Source organism: Balaenoptera borealis, assembly GCF_965194805.1.
Source record: "Balaenoptera borealis genome assembly, chromosome: 16".
Classification (NCBI taxonomy): Eukaryota; Metazoa; Chordata; class Mammalia; order Artiodactyla; family Balaenopteridae; genus Balaenoptera; species Balaenoptera borealis.
Window position 1 is genome coordinate 1616518 of NC_138872.1, and position 15698 is coordinate 1632215.

The 15698-nt window shown below is 66.0% G+C and overlaps 1 protein-coding gene across 10 annotated transcripts; it reads left to right on the top strand.

Annotated features, from left to right (window-relative positions):
• The first annotated feature begins 347 nt into the window (after nt 1-347).
• RBBP8NL (RBBP8 N-terminal like) lies at nt 348-15610 on the top strand. Of its 10 annotated transcripts, XM_082359788.1 has the most exons (14): nt 355-480; nt 6868-7019; nt 8105-8147; nt 8657-8752; nt 9067-9179; nt 9620-9692; nt 10054-10184; nt 10327-10409; nt 10656-10822; nt 11417-12134; nt 12364-12484; nt 12989-13059; nt 13158-13284; nt 14967-15610. In XM_082359788.1, the coding sequence occupies exons 2-14, from the start codon at nt 6959-6961 to the stop codon at nt 14984-14986; spliced, it is 1824 nt and encodes a 607-aa protein (XP_082215914.1). In that variant the 5' UTR covers nt 355-480; nt 6868-6958; the 3' UTR covers nt 14987-15610. The 10 variants fall into 10 exon arrangements, 8 of the variants coding, with proteins under 8 accessions (XP_082215918.1, XP_082215915.1, XP_082215920.1 ...); XM_082359792.1 differs by lacking the exon at nt 13158-13284 and having other exon boundaries at nt 348-480; nt 12386-12484; XM_082359789.1 differs by lacking the exon at nt 10327-10409 and having other exon boundaries at nt 348-480; nt 12386-12484.
• The last annotated feature ends 88 nt before the right edge of the window (nt 15611-15698 follow it).

The window sequence follows — 15698 nt, forward strand, 5'->3', positions numbered from 1 at the left end:
CAGTTTACAGACAAGGAAACTGAGGCCAGAAAGGTCAGCCCACGGGAGCCAGGGGGAGAGGCCGGAGGCACCGCTGCCGCCCCGCTCTGCCCCAAGGTGACGACTGCTCCCTCCTGCCTGCCCTCGCTGCCCTGCCTCTCGCGTCCGTGCCCAGGCCCTGGATTCTCCTTGCTGCCTGGCCCACTCCGGCCAGAGGCACGGGCCAGGCGGTAATTATGGGAAAACAATCCCACCTCTATGAGGGTTCAGACCCGACCCGTTTTGCCACTTTCTGTGCAACGGCAGAACCCGTTGGGCAGCTTTGGGCAGTCTCTGCCTCCTTTCTGCTCCTGGCCGGGGGAATCGAAAACCTGTCAAGCGGGTTTGGCCAAAATTATGTCTTGTTCTCAAGCAAGTTCACAGTGCTGGCTTCCATCTCTCGGGCGGGACATTCCGGATCGCAGTGGAGGTCCACAGAGGTCGATGCGGACGGGGGGCCCTGTGAGTACCTTCAGCAGTTGGGGGCAAGGGAAGGGGGCGCATGAGCTGGGGTCACTGTCGGGGTGCCTGCCACGAAGGTGGAGGCCCAGCCCCTGCTTGCTGGGCAGGAGGTGGGGCCGGCAGCGGGGCTGGCCTAGGGGGCACAGCCACCTGCTCCGGGGCACCTGGTCCAGGGGACCGATTAGGGGCAGGGGCCTCAGTGGGCTTCCTGGGCAGAGGGGCTGGGTGAGCCAAGGCTGGGCCTGGCACTGCCCGTCGTCGGGTGAGGGTCTGGGGACACCAGCAAGGGGCCGGTAGCCTGCCACTTCATCCAGGACCTGCCCCACTGCCTAGACCCTCCCGGGTCAGAAGGGGTGCAGCCGAGGAGTGAGGGGTGGTGCGTGGCGCAGCCAGCCCCAGCTCAGAGCCGGGCACGGTGGGACACTTGGCTGCCCTCAGCTTGCTGTCCCCTGGGAGGCAGCGACAAATGCCTCCCGGGGGCCTCGGGTCCTGCTCAGCTCCCCCAGCCAGGCCTCTGGAAGGCAGCCCACGAAGGCACAGCAGCCGTGGGGCCGGCCCATCCTTTTTTTTAAAAAAATATTTATTTATTTACTTATTTGGTTGCACCAGATCCTCGTTGTGGCATGCGAACTCTTAGTTGCAGCATGTGGGATCTAGTTCCCTGACCAGGGATCAAACTTGGGCCCCCTGCATTGGGAGCACAGAGTCTTAACCACTGGACCACCAGGGAAGTCCCCCGGCCCATCCTCGAGGAGTCGGGTTGCAGGGCCCGCTGTTACCTGAGCCACCCAGCAAGCGCGCACCTGCCTTGAGCCTCTGTGCATGTGTGCACACGCACGTGCAACACACGAGTATGTGCGCGCACGTGCAGGCAGCTCTCCCTGTGCCCGTGCAGTGCTGTGTGTGCAGCGAGGGAGGTGGCTGAGGGCGGCACCCACGTGCTTGGCGTTTCTCTGGTGTGCGCACGCATGTTGGGATACTGTTGTGTCTGTATGTGTGGGTGTGGGCGTCACACATGTGTGCACGTGTGCCATGGGTCTATGTGTCTGGTGATGTCAGAAACCATCCCGGCAGTGGCACCTCTGTGGACTCAGCCTGCCATCTGAGCTTGCCCAGGAGGTCGCCAGGAGGCTGCACTGGCCATGTCCCTTGCAAGCTGGTGACTGTGGGCAGGTGACATCACTCTGAGCTGCAGGTTCCTCATCTGGGAAGTGGGGGCTGACGGGGCCACTCCATGGGCAACATGAGCCCCGTGACTCACTGCACGTGACACTCATGCCGGGCACCTGGATGTGGGGGCTGGCAGGCGGGCCCCTGACCACCTGCGGTCGATGGGCACTGGATGCCCACCACATCAAGGAGACCCGACAGCCCACGGTGGTGGCGCAGACTCCCTCCGGCCTCCAGGAGCTGGGCCAGGGCACCCCACCGTCTGTTCTGTGGCCCAGGACACTGAGGCACAGCCGCGGCAGTGACTTGGCTAACGTTGCCGGGGGAGGGGCTTCGCCCATCACCACGGAGGCCACAGAGACACCAGAGCCTCTTACCTGCTTTGAGCCTCAGTGCCTGAATCTGTAGAATGGCACAGTCAGAGCCTTCTCAGAAGGCCAGGCGAGCTCCAGTCACACGTGTGGGCCGAGCCTGGGTCCACAGCGGGTGCTGCATAAATGCTCGTGCCAAGAACATTCAAAGGGCTTGGACGGTGTGCCTGGCCCTGCGTGGTCCCTTGGTGACAGGCAGGCTGAGTGTCCCTGGGATCACTCCGCTTCTTCAGAGGAGCTCTGGGACGTTGCAGGGCCCCTGCAGTAGACGCCACACAGCGTGTAGAGCCCCAGCCCAGTGCTTGGCTGACTGGACGCTCGGGAAACCGAGGCCACCGCTATTGTTACTGCTGTGTCATTGTCCTTGTGTTACGGGTAGGTGGGTAGACAGATCACTGGCAGAGAAGGGGCATAATCGGGGACTAGGTGCTCCTGCACCCGAGGGACCTGCTGGAGAAGAGGCTCCAACAAGGGAAGGCAGCCAGGGAGTGAGGAGCCTGGGGCCCCGCGGACCCAGCAAGGCAAGAGCCTCTACCGTGGGCTTCGCTGCTCAACCAGGCAGAGCCCGGCCCAGGCCCACAGCTGGGGCTTCGGTGCCTCCTCTGTGCAGGGGGTCCAGGGGGCACCTCCCCCAGACATGGCCACCAAGACCCAGTGGACCCCGTGAGTGTCCACTCAGTGAGTGAGTGTGTGCCATCACTGCTGGAACCTGAGACCTCGGCCCTGAACTCAGGGTGGGTGAGGGGGGCGTCCTTGACCTCCTGCAAAGGGCGTTTGTGGCAACGGCACTTGAACTTGTCCGAGGGAGAAGGGGCTCCTGTAAGCTGCACCGCTGGACTCCTGGGGCCGCCTGTGGGGCAGGTCCTGGTGGGGGGACTGCACGGGGTGGACGCAGGGTCTCCACCCGCAGTTAACTGAGCACCTGCCAGGCCCTGGGCTGAGTACACGTCACCCAGACACGTCACCTGGACACACGTTACTCGTGTGTAACTCGTGTACAACAACCTGATATGGGGGTGGAATTACCCCCCAGATGGGGAAACTGAGTCTCAGAGAGGTAAAACGCTTGTCCCGGTCACGCAGTGGGTAAAGGCAGGGCCCGGACCTGTGGGCTTGGAGGTCCCCTGCCCTGGCTGACTCTGCCCTGGGTGAGTGGCAGGTGGGCAGGGTCACTGGCGTAGCTGACCCCTGGCCCTTCCCTCCCATCTGCTCCTTCCGGGGCTCCTCCCGGCCTGAGCATCCAGGGTAGGAGGGGCTGGGATCCCCGCGGGACCCTGAGGAGCAGCTCTCAGGCCTCTGCCCCCAGGCTCACCCCCACCCCGCCGGCAACTCGGGCCACCCTCCCCTGTACGCAGGCCCCGCCGGCAACTCGAGCCACCCTCCCCTGTACGCAGGCCCCGCCGGCAACTCGAGCCACCCTCCCCTGTAGGCAGGCCCCGCCGGCCCGGAGGCAGCAGCCCGGACCCCTAGCCCACAGGCCTGCGGCCTCGTCCCAGCACCACTGCAGCCCCACCCCACGCCCGGGGGACAGCCCTCCTGCCTGGAGTTCCCTGAACCCCCAGCGCCCCGCCCGGCGGCTCTGCACACCTGGCAAACACAGCGCCGCCACCGGGGAGGGCTGGACCCCCGCCCCTGGCAGCAGACCCTATGCACCTCCACAGCAGGGATTCTTCCTACTCACAACCACCACATTCACCTCGGGTGCGGACCCGCCTCCCTCCTCCTCCTGCTGCTTCCTTGGACCCTCCCGACACCGAGGGTGGGGCTGGGACAGGGGCTGCCCCAGGAGACTGTCTACTTCACGGGCCAAACACCCTTCTGTCACCTGCCTGCCCAGGGAAGTCACACCACCCCCATGGCACTGTCACCAGGGCTGGATGGCCTTGGTCCTCCCTGGGAAACGCGGGGCTCCCAGCAGGACGCATCCCTTCCAGCTGTGCCCGCAGCCGCTTGCGCATCCTGCCCAGGACCCATGTCCATGCTGCTTCCCTGCCCACCATGCGGGAGGGTGTCTCCCCCTGCCCATCAGAGACCCCGAGAGGGGCAGCCAGGCGGGGCCCTGGGTGGTTTGGGATGGTTGGATACAGAGAGGAGCCAGGGTATGGGGAACAGAGGGTGCCCTGGTCCTTTACCAACGGGGCCTCCACACCACAGCATGGGCATAGGGAACGGTGCTGGTCTCTCACTCAGACCTGGTGTCCACAGAGCCTCTCCCAGCCCCAGGGGCACTGCAGGCTCCCTGGGGCGGCTCCTTTACGAGCATTGGCCCAGCCCACATGCCGCAGCAGGCTCCAGGCTCTGGCTGTGATGGGGAAGAGCAGCCTGACAGACGGGTCTGGGTGGAATTTCAGGCACAGTGGCTCGGCCCCTCCCTGGCCAACCTCCCCCAGCCTTCAGGGAGCCCGAGCCCACGGGGTGGGGGTGGCCCTCACAGTCTTATCTCCCAGAAGCCCCACCGCAAAATAAAGAAGTGCAGAGCCGGCACAGCAGGGCCACCTGGAGTGCGTACCTGGTCCACGGCGGTGAGGGCACATCCTCAGCGCCAGAGTGAATTCAAGCCCCGACCCCCGCTTCCCACTGGGTGGCCAGGGAGCGTGACTTGATCTCTCTGGGCCTCAGTTTCCCCATCTGGAAAGTGGGCTCCTTGCAACGTGATCAGGGTTAGATGGGTTCAGGAAGTGGGGCCGGGATTATCACATACACCCCGCTCGAGCCCTGGTCTCCCCCAGCCTCTGCAATTCAGCATCTTTTCCCCTAACCTGCCAGGACATCCCTCTGGCTCCCGGCCTCGAGGAGGGGGACCCTCCCAAGCTCCCCTTGTTCACAGAGCCCTCACCCACCTGACACAGAGCCGTCATGCAACGCCCCCACTCCCCTGGCCATCGCTCAGGAGTGTCCCAGAAGCCAGGCAGGTCTAAAATGAGTTTGGGGAGCTCTACCTTCCTGCCGCTCAACCCCCCAGCACACCCCATTTGGCCCTGCCCGCCAGCTCCCGTGGCCACCACAGGACGCAGGACTGCACTCTGCCTTCTTGCTGGTCCCAGCCTCACATCTGGAAGTCGAGGCTTCCCCGGTACTCTGACCTTGACCTGGGGTTCGAGGACCCAGTTGAAAGCCAGGCTCCACTGTCAAGTCTCCCCTCAGGCAGCTCGCCCCGGCCCCTGGCTTCTCGTGGGATCACAGGGCCTGCTCCCCTCAGTTAATGATCCCACCCCCCGGGGTGCCCACCACCCCAACTTCTGAGAGCCCAGAGCAGTTGTGCCTCTTCTGCACTCCCGGTGAGTGAATCCCACAGCGGGCTGGCTTTCGGGTCTGGCCCCCCACTCTGCAATGGCATGGGATGTCACCGCTCCTGCCACCGCAGGACATTCGCCAGCAGGCATTTGAGGGTTTCCAGTTTGGGGACTGTTGCTGCAAACACTCCAGTCTTGGGGCAAACTTTGAAATGCAAGCGAGACCACGCCCCTCCTTCAGTGTGCCCTGGGGGGAATCAGGCATGGCCTCCCGCAGGGAGCTTTGAGCAGAGGTCCCCAGGGCTTGTGCAGAAAGTGCCTCCTGGGGAGAGGCATGGAAGGGGGGCGGCCAATGCAGAGCTGGCAGTGCACCAGCAGTGGGGTGGTGGCTTGGGCCAGGCGGGTGCCATGAAAGAAAGAAAGGTGAGGCTCTGGGGGAGGTTCCGGGAGCGTACAGAAGGCAAACCAAGAGCTGCGGCTGACAGATCAGGGTAGGATGCCGGCAGACGAGTCGGGAGTGCCAGGACCCCAGACGCTCATTTTCAGGGTCAGCTGACCCCCAGGGCTCCTCAGGCTGAGGACAAGGAGGGAACAGAGGGGCTGTCACCACCTGGCCTGGAGACAGCGATGGCGGGGGTCTTTGCTGGTGGCATCTGCGCTGATCTGGCTCTGTGAGCTGTGCGTCTGACTCCCAGCTCTGTGACAGATGGTGACACAGAGCTGGACAGTGGCGGGCAGTGGTGGCCTCAGTACCCACTACCAGAGGTCTGCCACAAGGACTGAGGGGCTCTCGCCTGGTGGAGGGTGGTGCCTGGCACCATGGTGAGGAAGCTGTCGCTGGGCTGAGCCCCGGCCTCACACCCAGCTCCGAGGAGCTGGACCCCATGGGACCCCGCGGAATACTCACCGGTGCCCACTAGACAGGCACCGTGGCCACTGCCAGAAGGAAGAAAGCGCGGCTCAGAGGGGCCAGAGCTCACGGTGGTCACACTGCGGGCAAAGTTTGTCCAGCTCCCAGCTTAGGCTCTCAACCCCACACTCTTAATTTTTAGCAAACACTTCACGGAGGTGAAACACAAGCAGGAAAAAGGGCCCAGGCCACAAGGGGCGGCTGGGTAGACTTCCACCTATGCACGGTCACCAGCTCCTGCAGGGGAAACAACCAGCCAGCCCCCAAAGCCCCCCGCCATGGCCCCACGGGGCCATCCATGCCACTGCAGGCACCTGGACCCCACTGAGTGGGCTCTCCCATTGGATGAACACGCCCTGGCTGACTGGCCCGCTGGCTGGGGGCGGGCACGGGCATCTCCAGTCTGGGGCCTCGTCAACACGCATCGCATGCACCGTTGTGGTCCCAGCACCAAGCGGGAACTGGTGCCTTCAGGCATCTGCTTTGTTGCGAGGACTGGCTTAGGGAGTTGAGATTAAGTGAGAATGCCCCATCCCTCTATGTGCCCCTCAGGTGTGGACATGACCCAGTGGGTGGTCACAAGACAGGACTCCCACACCCACCGGGACCGGCCCCCACCTCCTCTCCAGGCTACTGCCGGACCCTACATCCCACAGGCCCTTCCTGAGCTAATGTGACCGTCTCCGCACTTTCCGCTCCATAGGCTGGAAACGGAGGGGCAGTAGAGGCCAAGGGGCCACCCCTACACCTGGAGCACAGAGGGGCCTGGGCCAGGGCCAGGGCCTCGGGAAGCCATGGAGAGCTTCATGGAGTCGCTGAACAGGCTGAAGGACGTCCATGAGAATGAGATCACGGGTGAGCGTCTTGGGATGGACAAACCCTCACCCGGACGGCAGTCTAAGGGCCAAAGCCAGGCCGGGGGGCTCCCACACATCACCTCCAAATCTCGCCAAACCTGGGGACCTCGCCTTCCAGGCCCAGAAGGGGAGTCGTGACCCAGAGCCCAGAGCTGCAAGTGGTCAGGCGCCCAGCCTCAGACCAGCACCCCCGACCGCAGCCCTGGAGGGGTGGGCCCTGAATGAGCAGCTAGCATCAGAGCCAAAATATGAAGCCAGCCTGGTCACAGAGAGCCGAGAAGCTCTGGCCACGACCGGCCCCTTTCCCAAGGTGGGGACCTCAGTGTCCCCCAAAAGGGAGGTCACCTACTTCCCTACTCGCAATGGGATCTCGAGGCTCCAGAGGCCTGTCTAGAGCTTTCCAGGGCACTGAGCTGAAACCCCTCTGCTCCCCTCCAGGACACCCAGGCTGAGGTCTGCCCGGCCGACACATCTGTCCGATTCTCCCGCCGGCAACAGGGCCGCAGCCACACCACCCCCTTCACTCCAGTGCCCGGGCCAGACCCTCCCGAGACCTTTCTGAGACTCACACACACCCTGAAGCCCAAAAGGGCCTGGGTCACCTCTCCCAGAGACCCAGAGGGGCAGGGGCTGCTTGGGCTAGCCTAGGGCCCAAGCCAGACCACAATGAGGTGAGGAAGAGGGGGTCTGCTGGGGTCTTCCCCAAGGGCCCATTTTATTTCAACTCTGGCAGCATCCAAAAAACATTCCTCTTGGGACTTGGCCAGGTAGCTGGTCACTCCCAGCATCAGGGTCCCTCCCCATCTCCAGACAGACACCAGAGCCAGAGACCCCAGGGAGGGGAGAGGCTGGGCCCGGACCGGGTCCCAGGCAGCCAGGAGAGGGGGCGGAAGCTGTCAGCAGGTGCAGACTGGGAGCCCGCCGAGGGGGCGACCTCCGGGAGTCAGTGAGGGGACCCAGGCAGGCGGCAGGCGTCTGGAGAGGGCCTTGCCAGACAACCGGGGACAGGAAATGCCCCAGCTCTGCGGCAGGGGTGGCAGCACAGCTGGGCCTGACCCTCTGCTCCTTTCCTCGCTCCTCCAGGCCTGCAGAACAAGCTTCTGGAACTGAACTCAGAGAGGTGCCGGTGAGTGAGGACAGGCCTTGGGCCAGCAGGTGGGAAGGGCAGCGGCTCCCCAGCCGCTCACGCGCACGCCCGCAGCCCCAGGGCCCCGGAACTGCCACCAGCTGTGATGCGGAAGCGGACACTGAGGCTCGGCGTGGGGGGTGGGGGAGTCTCCGGTCCAAGGTCCAAGCCCCTCCCCCAGTGAACAGGGACCCTCCAGGGGGCTGGGCAAGCCGCGTCCATGCAGGGCGCCTCCGGGACCAATCATTATCAACAGGAGGACTCGTCGTGAGTCCGGGAGACCCGCGGGCCGGCTCCCCGAGTCCCCCCTTGCACAGAGGAGGCTGCAGGTGGCACATGGATGAGACAGGGTCCCCAGGGAGGCCGCGAACACTCTCGCTTGGGCGTGCTGGCATTGCCCTTGCGAGGCCCCACTTCTCAAGGCAGTCCCAGGCCACGGGAGAGGCTGGCGGGGCAGCGCGGGGGGCCCCCGGCAGAGCAGCACGCGCACGGCGGCCCGTCCCCCGCAGGGACGCCCAGAGGGCGGAGGAGCTCTGTGCCAAGAACCGTCAGCTCAGGGAGCAGCAGAGGGCGCTGAAGGAGAACCTGCGGGCACTGGAGAACAGGTGGGGCGCCTGATGCCGCTCGCACGCTGGGGGCGGGGCTCACGGGAAGCCGCAGAGGGCTGTGCGGAGAACGAGTCCAGGAAGCTCCGGCATAAACGAAACCACCGCAGGACATCTCAGAGCCTTAAATAAACTGCATTTTCAAGGTTCCTTCCCCAACTCAAGGGCACATGGAACGCTTAGCCCCCAGGGTAGGGGTGAGGCGGGCTTCCACGGAACACAGTTTGGAAAAGGCAGGGCTCGTCCAGGGAGGGGGGCAGCGCGGGTCCCAGCCTCCCTGCTCAGAGCGGCCTCCCGTCTCCTCGCCCCCGCAGGCTGCGGGCCGGCCTGTGCGACCGCTGCATGGTCACCCAGGAGCTGGCGAGGAAGAAGCAGCAGGAGTTCGAGAGCTCCCTGCTCCAGAGCCTGCAGCATGTCTTCCTTCTCAGTGAGCCCGCCCCCGGGCGTCCCTCCCGTGGGGGCCCGCGACCCCCCCAGGGCCTGCTCAGCCCGACCAGGGGTCCCGGGGAAAGGGGAAGAGGCGGTCTGGGCCGTGCCATCGGTGGTGGGGGGGGACACCCACACCCCCACTCACAGACAAATGGTGCAAAGCCCCCCGCTGGCGCCTACATGCCCCCCACTGGTCAGTTACCCAGGCAGGGGGCGTCCCTGCCCTCTCGGGGCCTCAGTTCCCGCCTTCCCATGATGAGGAGGGTCCTGCGGAGCCCTGAGGTCTCACAGGGCCTGCCAGTGAGGACACGCCCCTTTCCCTCGGCGGGGGGTCCCTGGGGGCTGGGGCCAGGACAGGAGGGGCTCCTGGGGGCTGTGAGGGCCCCACCCCGCCCTGCTTCCCCTCCCACAGTCCCTCCTAATCAGCGCCTTCTGCAGCGACCGAGCTGACCCGGCTGCAGGAGGAAAACGATGCCTTGAAGGAGGAGGTGAAGCAGCTCCGGGGCCCAGGGTGAGTCGGGGGAGGCACCAGGGCCCAGCAACCCTTACCCCGCACACCTCAGCCACAGCAGGCGCCCAGCACATCCACGGGCCTGGGCACGCGGCGCAGAGGGGAGGGGCTCCCGCAGGCCAGCTGCCCAGAGCAGATGCCACGTCCCCTGGTCTGCAAGCACAGGTCCTAGAAGCGGAGCTGGGCCCCAGCACCCGCGGCAGCTCTGACGCCTGGGCTCCACGGGGACATCGGTGTGAGCCGACGATGGTGGTCTTTCCTGGTCACCTGGGTCCCCAGGAGGGCGCCCTGGCCTTTCTGATCGCCTCTGGGGCACTGCCCTCCCTTACCCACACTGTGCTTGCCTCCCCTCTCGAGACAGGCCCAAGCCCCAGCCCAGGGAGGGCGCCCCAGACCCCCCGTCACCCCTGCTGCTCCCCTCCCTGGGCACCTGGAAGGCCGTCACTGAGAAGCCACTGCGAGGCCGTGAGGAGACGGAGGACGACCACGCAGGTGCGGGTCCACGGGGAGGAGGGGCTGCTGGGGGGCGGGGGAGGCCGGGAGGCTGGAGCCCCGGGACCGGGGAGCCCTGTGCGCTGAGCTGGCCCCTCTGAGCACCTCCCAGCCAACCTGCCCTCTGCTTCTCCTCCCACAGAAAGGCCGGTGGGGTACGGGACGTCTCCAGTAGCCAAAATCTCTCCGGGTGCCAGCCTGCCTGAGCCCCGGGCCCCGGACATGGTGAGGGAGAAGGACCCAGAGCCCACTCCTTCCTCTCCCCGGGCAGCCCAAGGCAGGAGGCTGGCAGCCGCCAGCCCTGCTATGTGCCACGCACATGGCCCGTGCCAAGCAGGGACCCCTGAGCTCCGTGTGACGTGGGTGGAGGCGAGGCTCAGAGCGGGTGGGTGACCTGCCCAAGGTCACACAGAGGAAAGGGCAGAGGGCAGCAGCCAACCCCACCCAGGCTGACCCATACACCCCGTGCAGAGCCCCCAGCACATCTCCAACCAGCTACACGGGACCATCGCCGTGGTGCGGCCAGGGTCCCGGGCCTGCTCCGCCAACCGGGGCTCCGTCAACGGGACGTCCCCACTGCCGCCCCCCAGGAGCAGCCCCCCAAGCCCGCCTGGAGAGCACAGCCTCCCTCTGGACAGGTGAGGCCCAGCCCGCCGCCACCACCAGGAGCAGCCTCAGTCGGGCACCCAGTCTCCTACTCTGGTCCCACCTTTGGGGAAGGGGCCAGCAGCCCCGGGAAGTCCCTCCCATTATCCCTCCAGGAGCCCCACCCTTCCCTGGCTTGGCTTTCCCAGCTACCCTGCCCAGAGCACAGTTCCCACGTGGCCATCTCTTGAAAGGCCAGAGCGGGACAGGGGGACACGGGGGTTGGAGATGGGGACCGAGAAGCCCCTCAGAAGAGCCCACGCAAAGGCTCTCACCGTGGTCTGAGACCACTCTCAGCGTCTGAGAGGAGACTGGGGGCGGGGCTGCAGTGGGCCCACGGGTGGGCTGGGCGCTCCAGGGGACCGGGCAGGCAGCCGATGCCCAGAAGAGGGCGAGGCCTTGGTGGCCAGGTCCCTCGTCAGAGCCCCTAGGCCCCAGGTCAACTCTGCCCGGGGGCCCGGGCGGTCCCCTCCCCCACTACCCACCGTGTGACCCGGGCGCTCGCCTCGCCTCCCTGGGCCCCCGGTCCTCCCTGTGAAACGGGGGTGACCGTGGGCCGCGGTCAGCGGGCTCCTCCTCGCCCACAGCTTCCTGCAGGCCTCTCTGCCCTCTGCCAAGCCCTGCGAGTCCCCGAAGCGCTCCCTCCAGGCCGACCGCCTCTGCCACCCGAACCGCCACCTGGCCCTGCCCCGTGGGAGCCCTCACAGAGGCCCCCAGGCCCCCGCCGCAGCCCCCAGCGGCCCCCAGCCCCAGGGCCTCAAGGCCGGGGAGGCGGAGGCCTGGGAGGAGCCCGCGGGTCTGCTGGGCCTGTCAGGCGCCCTGGCGGGCGTGCGGGACCCGCGGCTGGAGGGAGCGCTGCACCTGCTCCTGGCCCGGCAGCTGTGGGCCCGGGGGCGGGCGGGCGGTGCCGGGCTCAGGGGCCCACCGGTGCCGGGGAAGACGCCACCCTCCCCGCCAGCCGGCTCCCACTCGGAGGATCCCGGGGGCGGGGCGGCCGGGGCAGCCCTGCCCAGAGGGCAGCACCCACAGCCCACAGGCCCAGGCAGTCCCGGGACAAAGGAGGCCACGGCCACACAGGACTATGTCCCGGACAAGCCTCTGGACCTCTCCGAGTGGGGCCGGGGCCGGGACGGCGCCCCCAAGCCTGCCAGCCTGCCAGGATCACTCAGCCCCCCAGGTGCCCACACGCCCAGCCCCAGGCCACCCCAGGGAGTGGAGCCCTCTGCACAGTCTGGGGTCCAGGGACTCAGCGACGGCACCAAGGGGGCCAAAGAGCCAGAGGCGGAAGAGCCTCCACCTTCCACGGTAAGGGACCAAGCCCTGCTCCTGGCCTCCACGCGCCCCGCCCAGAGCACCCAGCGGCCCTGGGCTGCTCTCGTCCCTCTGTTCCACCAGCCGGCCGCCTGAGTCACACCACACGGGAGACGGCTGACCCTCCAGCCCCAGCCAGGGTCCCGCAGGCTGTGCCCAAAGCCGGGCGAGGGCAGGGAAGTTGCCTCACGTGAACTCAAGTCACTTACTTGCTTCCCCCCAGGAACCCTCACATTCTCTCCCAGGCCCCAGCCTGCCCTCTCCAAGTGGACCAGGAGATGAGGACAGAGGGAGGCCAAAACTGCCTCTCTGCGCGCAAAGGCCTGATGGAGACAGCCACCCGGGTGAGGATGAGTACTGGCGTCACGAGAACACAGGAAGTGGCACCACAGCAGGGAGGGAGGTGCAGTGGTCAGCGTCAGCTAGGGGCACCTATCCCAGGACCTGGCTCAGCCCCCTGGGCCTGACCGACCAAACCCTGGGTCTCAGACTTGGTTTCCCCCACCTACAGACCCAGTAAGCAGTTGGGGGCTCAGGGAGGGCACGTTTCTGACCACAGGCAGTGAAGGGAGAGCATCTTAACAATTAGGGCTTCCGGGCAGGTAGTGAGTTCCCCGTCACCCAGCAACCAAGCCAGGGGACACCCCAGCCGGTGGGGTCATTGTACGGGTGCTGGAGACACTGGGCCTGGATTCGACCCCAGGGCAGGTTCTTCGGTCCCTCTGTGCCTCAGTTTCCTCATCTGAAGAGTTGTTGCCACTGGTCCTAGTACGGCAGGTTAGAGGCCTGTGCTTCCGCTAGACTCCCAGGCCACCAGCCTGGCCTGACCCACACCCTGCGTCCTGCAGAGCTCAGCAAAGCCCAAGGACAGCGGCCGGAGTCGGATGAGCTAGATAAGCCAGACACCTCGGACAGCGAGGTGGGTGCCCGGCCACACAGCGGGGTGAGGCGGGGGCACCAGGGCTGCCCCAGGCTTCGGGGAGGGTCCTCAGCATGACCACACCCCCACCCCATCAGGTGGGCCTGAGCACCGAGTCGGGGGCCACGCGGAGCTCGCCAGCCGAGGGACCCAGGGGTTTCTGCGCCAAGGAGCGTGGGCGGGGCCCACAGAAGAGGAAGCGGGCCTCAGACCAGTGGAGCAAAGGTGGGAGGCCAGGGCTGGGTGGGGCGGCCACAGCACTGATGCCCCCACCCCACCTTTCTGGCTACTTGGAGCCCAGCAGCCAGCCCTGGAGCCTCTCCCAGAGCAGTCCCGTAACAGAGACCCGGGTCAGGCCTGCGTGAACCCTGACTCCACTTCCTCCTCCTCGCGGGCTGGCCCTTTCACCCCCAGTCTGTTTCCCTCTGGAAAGGGGGCGATACCAGGGCTAGCGTGAGATTCCAGGGACACAGCCGAGGATGGTCGTATCGTCTTCGTTGTCACAGGGGAGAAGGGGCGTCCTGGGCCACGAGCAGCCCCCAGGCCTGGCGGTCCTGAGCCCCTCCCCCTCTCCCAATGCCACCGGGATGGGTGGGCACTCCTGGACCCTCTTGTGCACCTTCCAAGAGAAGCAGCAGCAGAGGGTGCTGCCCCAGGGTGTGGGTGTGTTTGTTCCCCTGGGGGTTCGGGGGCCGCTCACGTGCTCGCCAAGGTGGGTACCTGTGGGCTTCCCCCGGCCCCCGCTCCAGCCTCAGGTATCAGGACATCCTCCCACTTCCCGCTCCGGCCACGGTGGCAGCTCAGGCCAGGCCTCCGGGCGCCCACGAGAGCCTTAGAACGCCTGAGCTAGCTGATACTGCATGCCGCCTGGTGTTTGTCCAAGCAGGCCTGCGTCGCAGGCTGGGCTGTGGCCGCCACAGTGCGCCATTGTTGCCGGGAAGGTGACCGCAGCCTGTGTTTGCCGGGTGAGCAGTGGAGGAGGCCAGCACGCCTGTGTGATCTCGTGGCACATCCTGCTGGGCATTTTTGGAAGCTGTCCTGGTGGGCGCGGTCCGAAGGGGTGCGCCGTGTCCGCCCCCACCCTCCACACTGAGTCAAGCCCACTCCCACCCTCACCCGCCCACCCGGGCCAGGGCAGGGCCTCCCCAGCGGGCACCCACGCCCCCCAACACCCACAGGGGTGATCAGTGAGAACAGGCCCCTTGCCCAGCTTGTGCCACATGGCTCGGCGCCAGGGGCAGTGCCCTTGTATCTTGTGCCCATGGAGCGGTTCAAGACAGCGTCCAGTCGTTACTGCCTTTGGGCCTCATGACCCAGCCCAGTGATGAATCATCACTGTTTCACAGATGGGGAAACTGAGGCTCAGAGATGGGGTAACTTGCCCAGGGTTACGGAGCCGGTACATGGGGTCAGGATTCCAACCTGATCTGTCTGACCTAGAACCTAGGGCTTGTTCTGCATGAGAGACGGGCCTGAAGCCCAGCATCTCGGCAGGTCCCACCTGTAAGGGTCTCAAGGACCAGATGCCCCTTCCCTGTGGCCGCAGAGGCAGGCCCATGGAAGCACCTAGCCCGTGTCTTGGGGATTCTGAGAGCATTTCCCCGTGAGCTCGGCCTATCCAGAATGTCCCAGACCCTCTGCAAGGTGGCAAGGGAGGCACCGGGGCCAGGCCAATTCTAGGATCACACACCTGGGGAGAGGGTCTGTGCTTCCACCAAATTCCCAAGGCTCACCCTTCGATCGGGCCACCCTGCTCCGGTGTCCGTTGCTGTCGGGAACAAGTGTGGGCTCTTGAGTTCTCAGAAACTGCCCACGAGGCCCTGGGTGAGAGCCCAGTGTTGCTGCAAAAGAGGACACACAAGGCCACTACAGCGCCTCCTGGTCTAACCTCGGTCTACTTCCCACAGCCTCGAAGAAGCCGTCCTGAGGAATAAGGAACCCAGGGGAGCCAGGAGCCCGAGGGACCCCGAGGACAGCAGCCCCTCACCCAGCACCAGCAGCTGGGAAGAGAGCCAGGGGCACCCCAGCCTGCCCAGCCGTGCTCCCCACCCGACTGCCCGCGGCCAGGACAGCCCACGCCGTCAGCCAGCAGACGGTCCCAGCAGCAGCATAGTGAACTGGGTCCTGGCCCACATCCAGAGGGGTTGGGAAGGCCAAGAGGGCTGGTCTTCTGAACCCCTCCATCTCAGAAATGGTCTTGCCCGCCACCCTCAGCCTAGCATCTGCTCCCTTGCAGGGAGTAGGGGCCTGGGAGGCCAGGGTGGCTCAAGCTCCAGCCCAGCCCCACCCCCCACCCCTGCTGTGCACAGGCAGCCCTTCCTGGACAGTGCCCCCTCCTCCCACCAACTCCACTAGCATCCTGGACCCAAGGGGCTACAAGCCTGGCCGCCTATTCCTGACGGGGCATGGAGCTCTGAGCGGTGGTCTCGGGCGCCCCCTCGTGGAGTCCCACAAACAGGTGCTGGGCAGTGAGGGCACAGGAAGGCTGACGGCAGCACCTGGGGAGGGGGGGGGGTCCCAGGGCATCCAGAGAATAAAGTGTAATGAAGGATGGCGTGTGCAGCTGGCAGGGTCGGGGGTCATCTGGGCTTCCACCTGCCTGGGCAGGTGACGCAAGAGGCTCTTGAATGTGCCCAGGG

What these genes read in the sequence shown, in the direction of transcription:
- RBBP8NL (XM_082359788.1), top strand. Translation starts at nt 6,959, where the DNA reads ATGGAGAGCTTCATGGAGTCGCTGAACAGGCTGAAGGACGTCCATGAG. An exon ending in CTGCGGGCACTGGAGAACAG is followed by an intron (nt 8,753 to 9,066) that starts GTGGGGCGCCTG and finishes TCGCCCCCGCAG; the next exon opens with GCTGCGGGCCGGCCTGTGCG. An exon ending in CACAGCCTCCCTCTGGACAG is followed by an intron (nt 10,823 to 11,416) that starts GTGAGGCCCAGC and finishes CCTCGCCCACAG; the next exon opens with CTTCCTGCAGGCCTCTCTGC.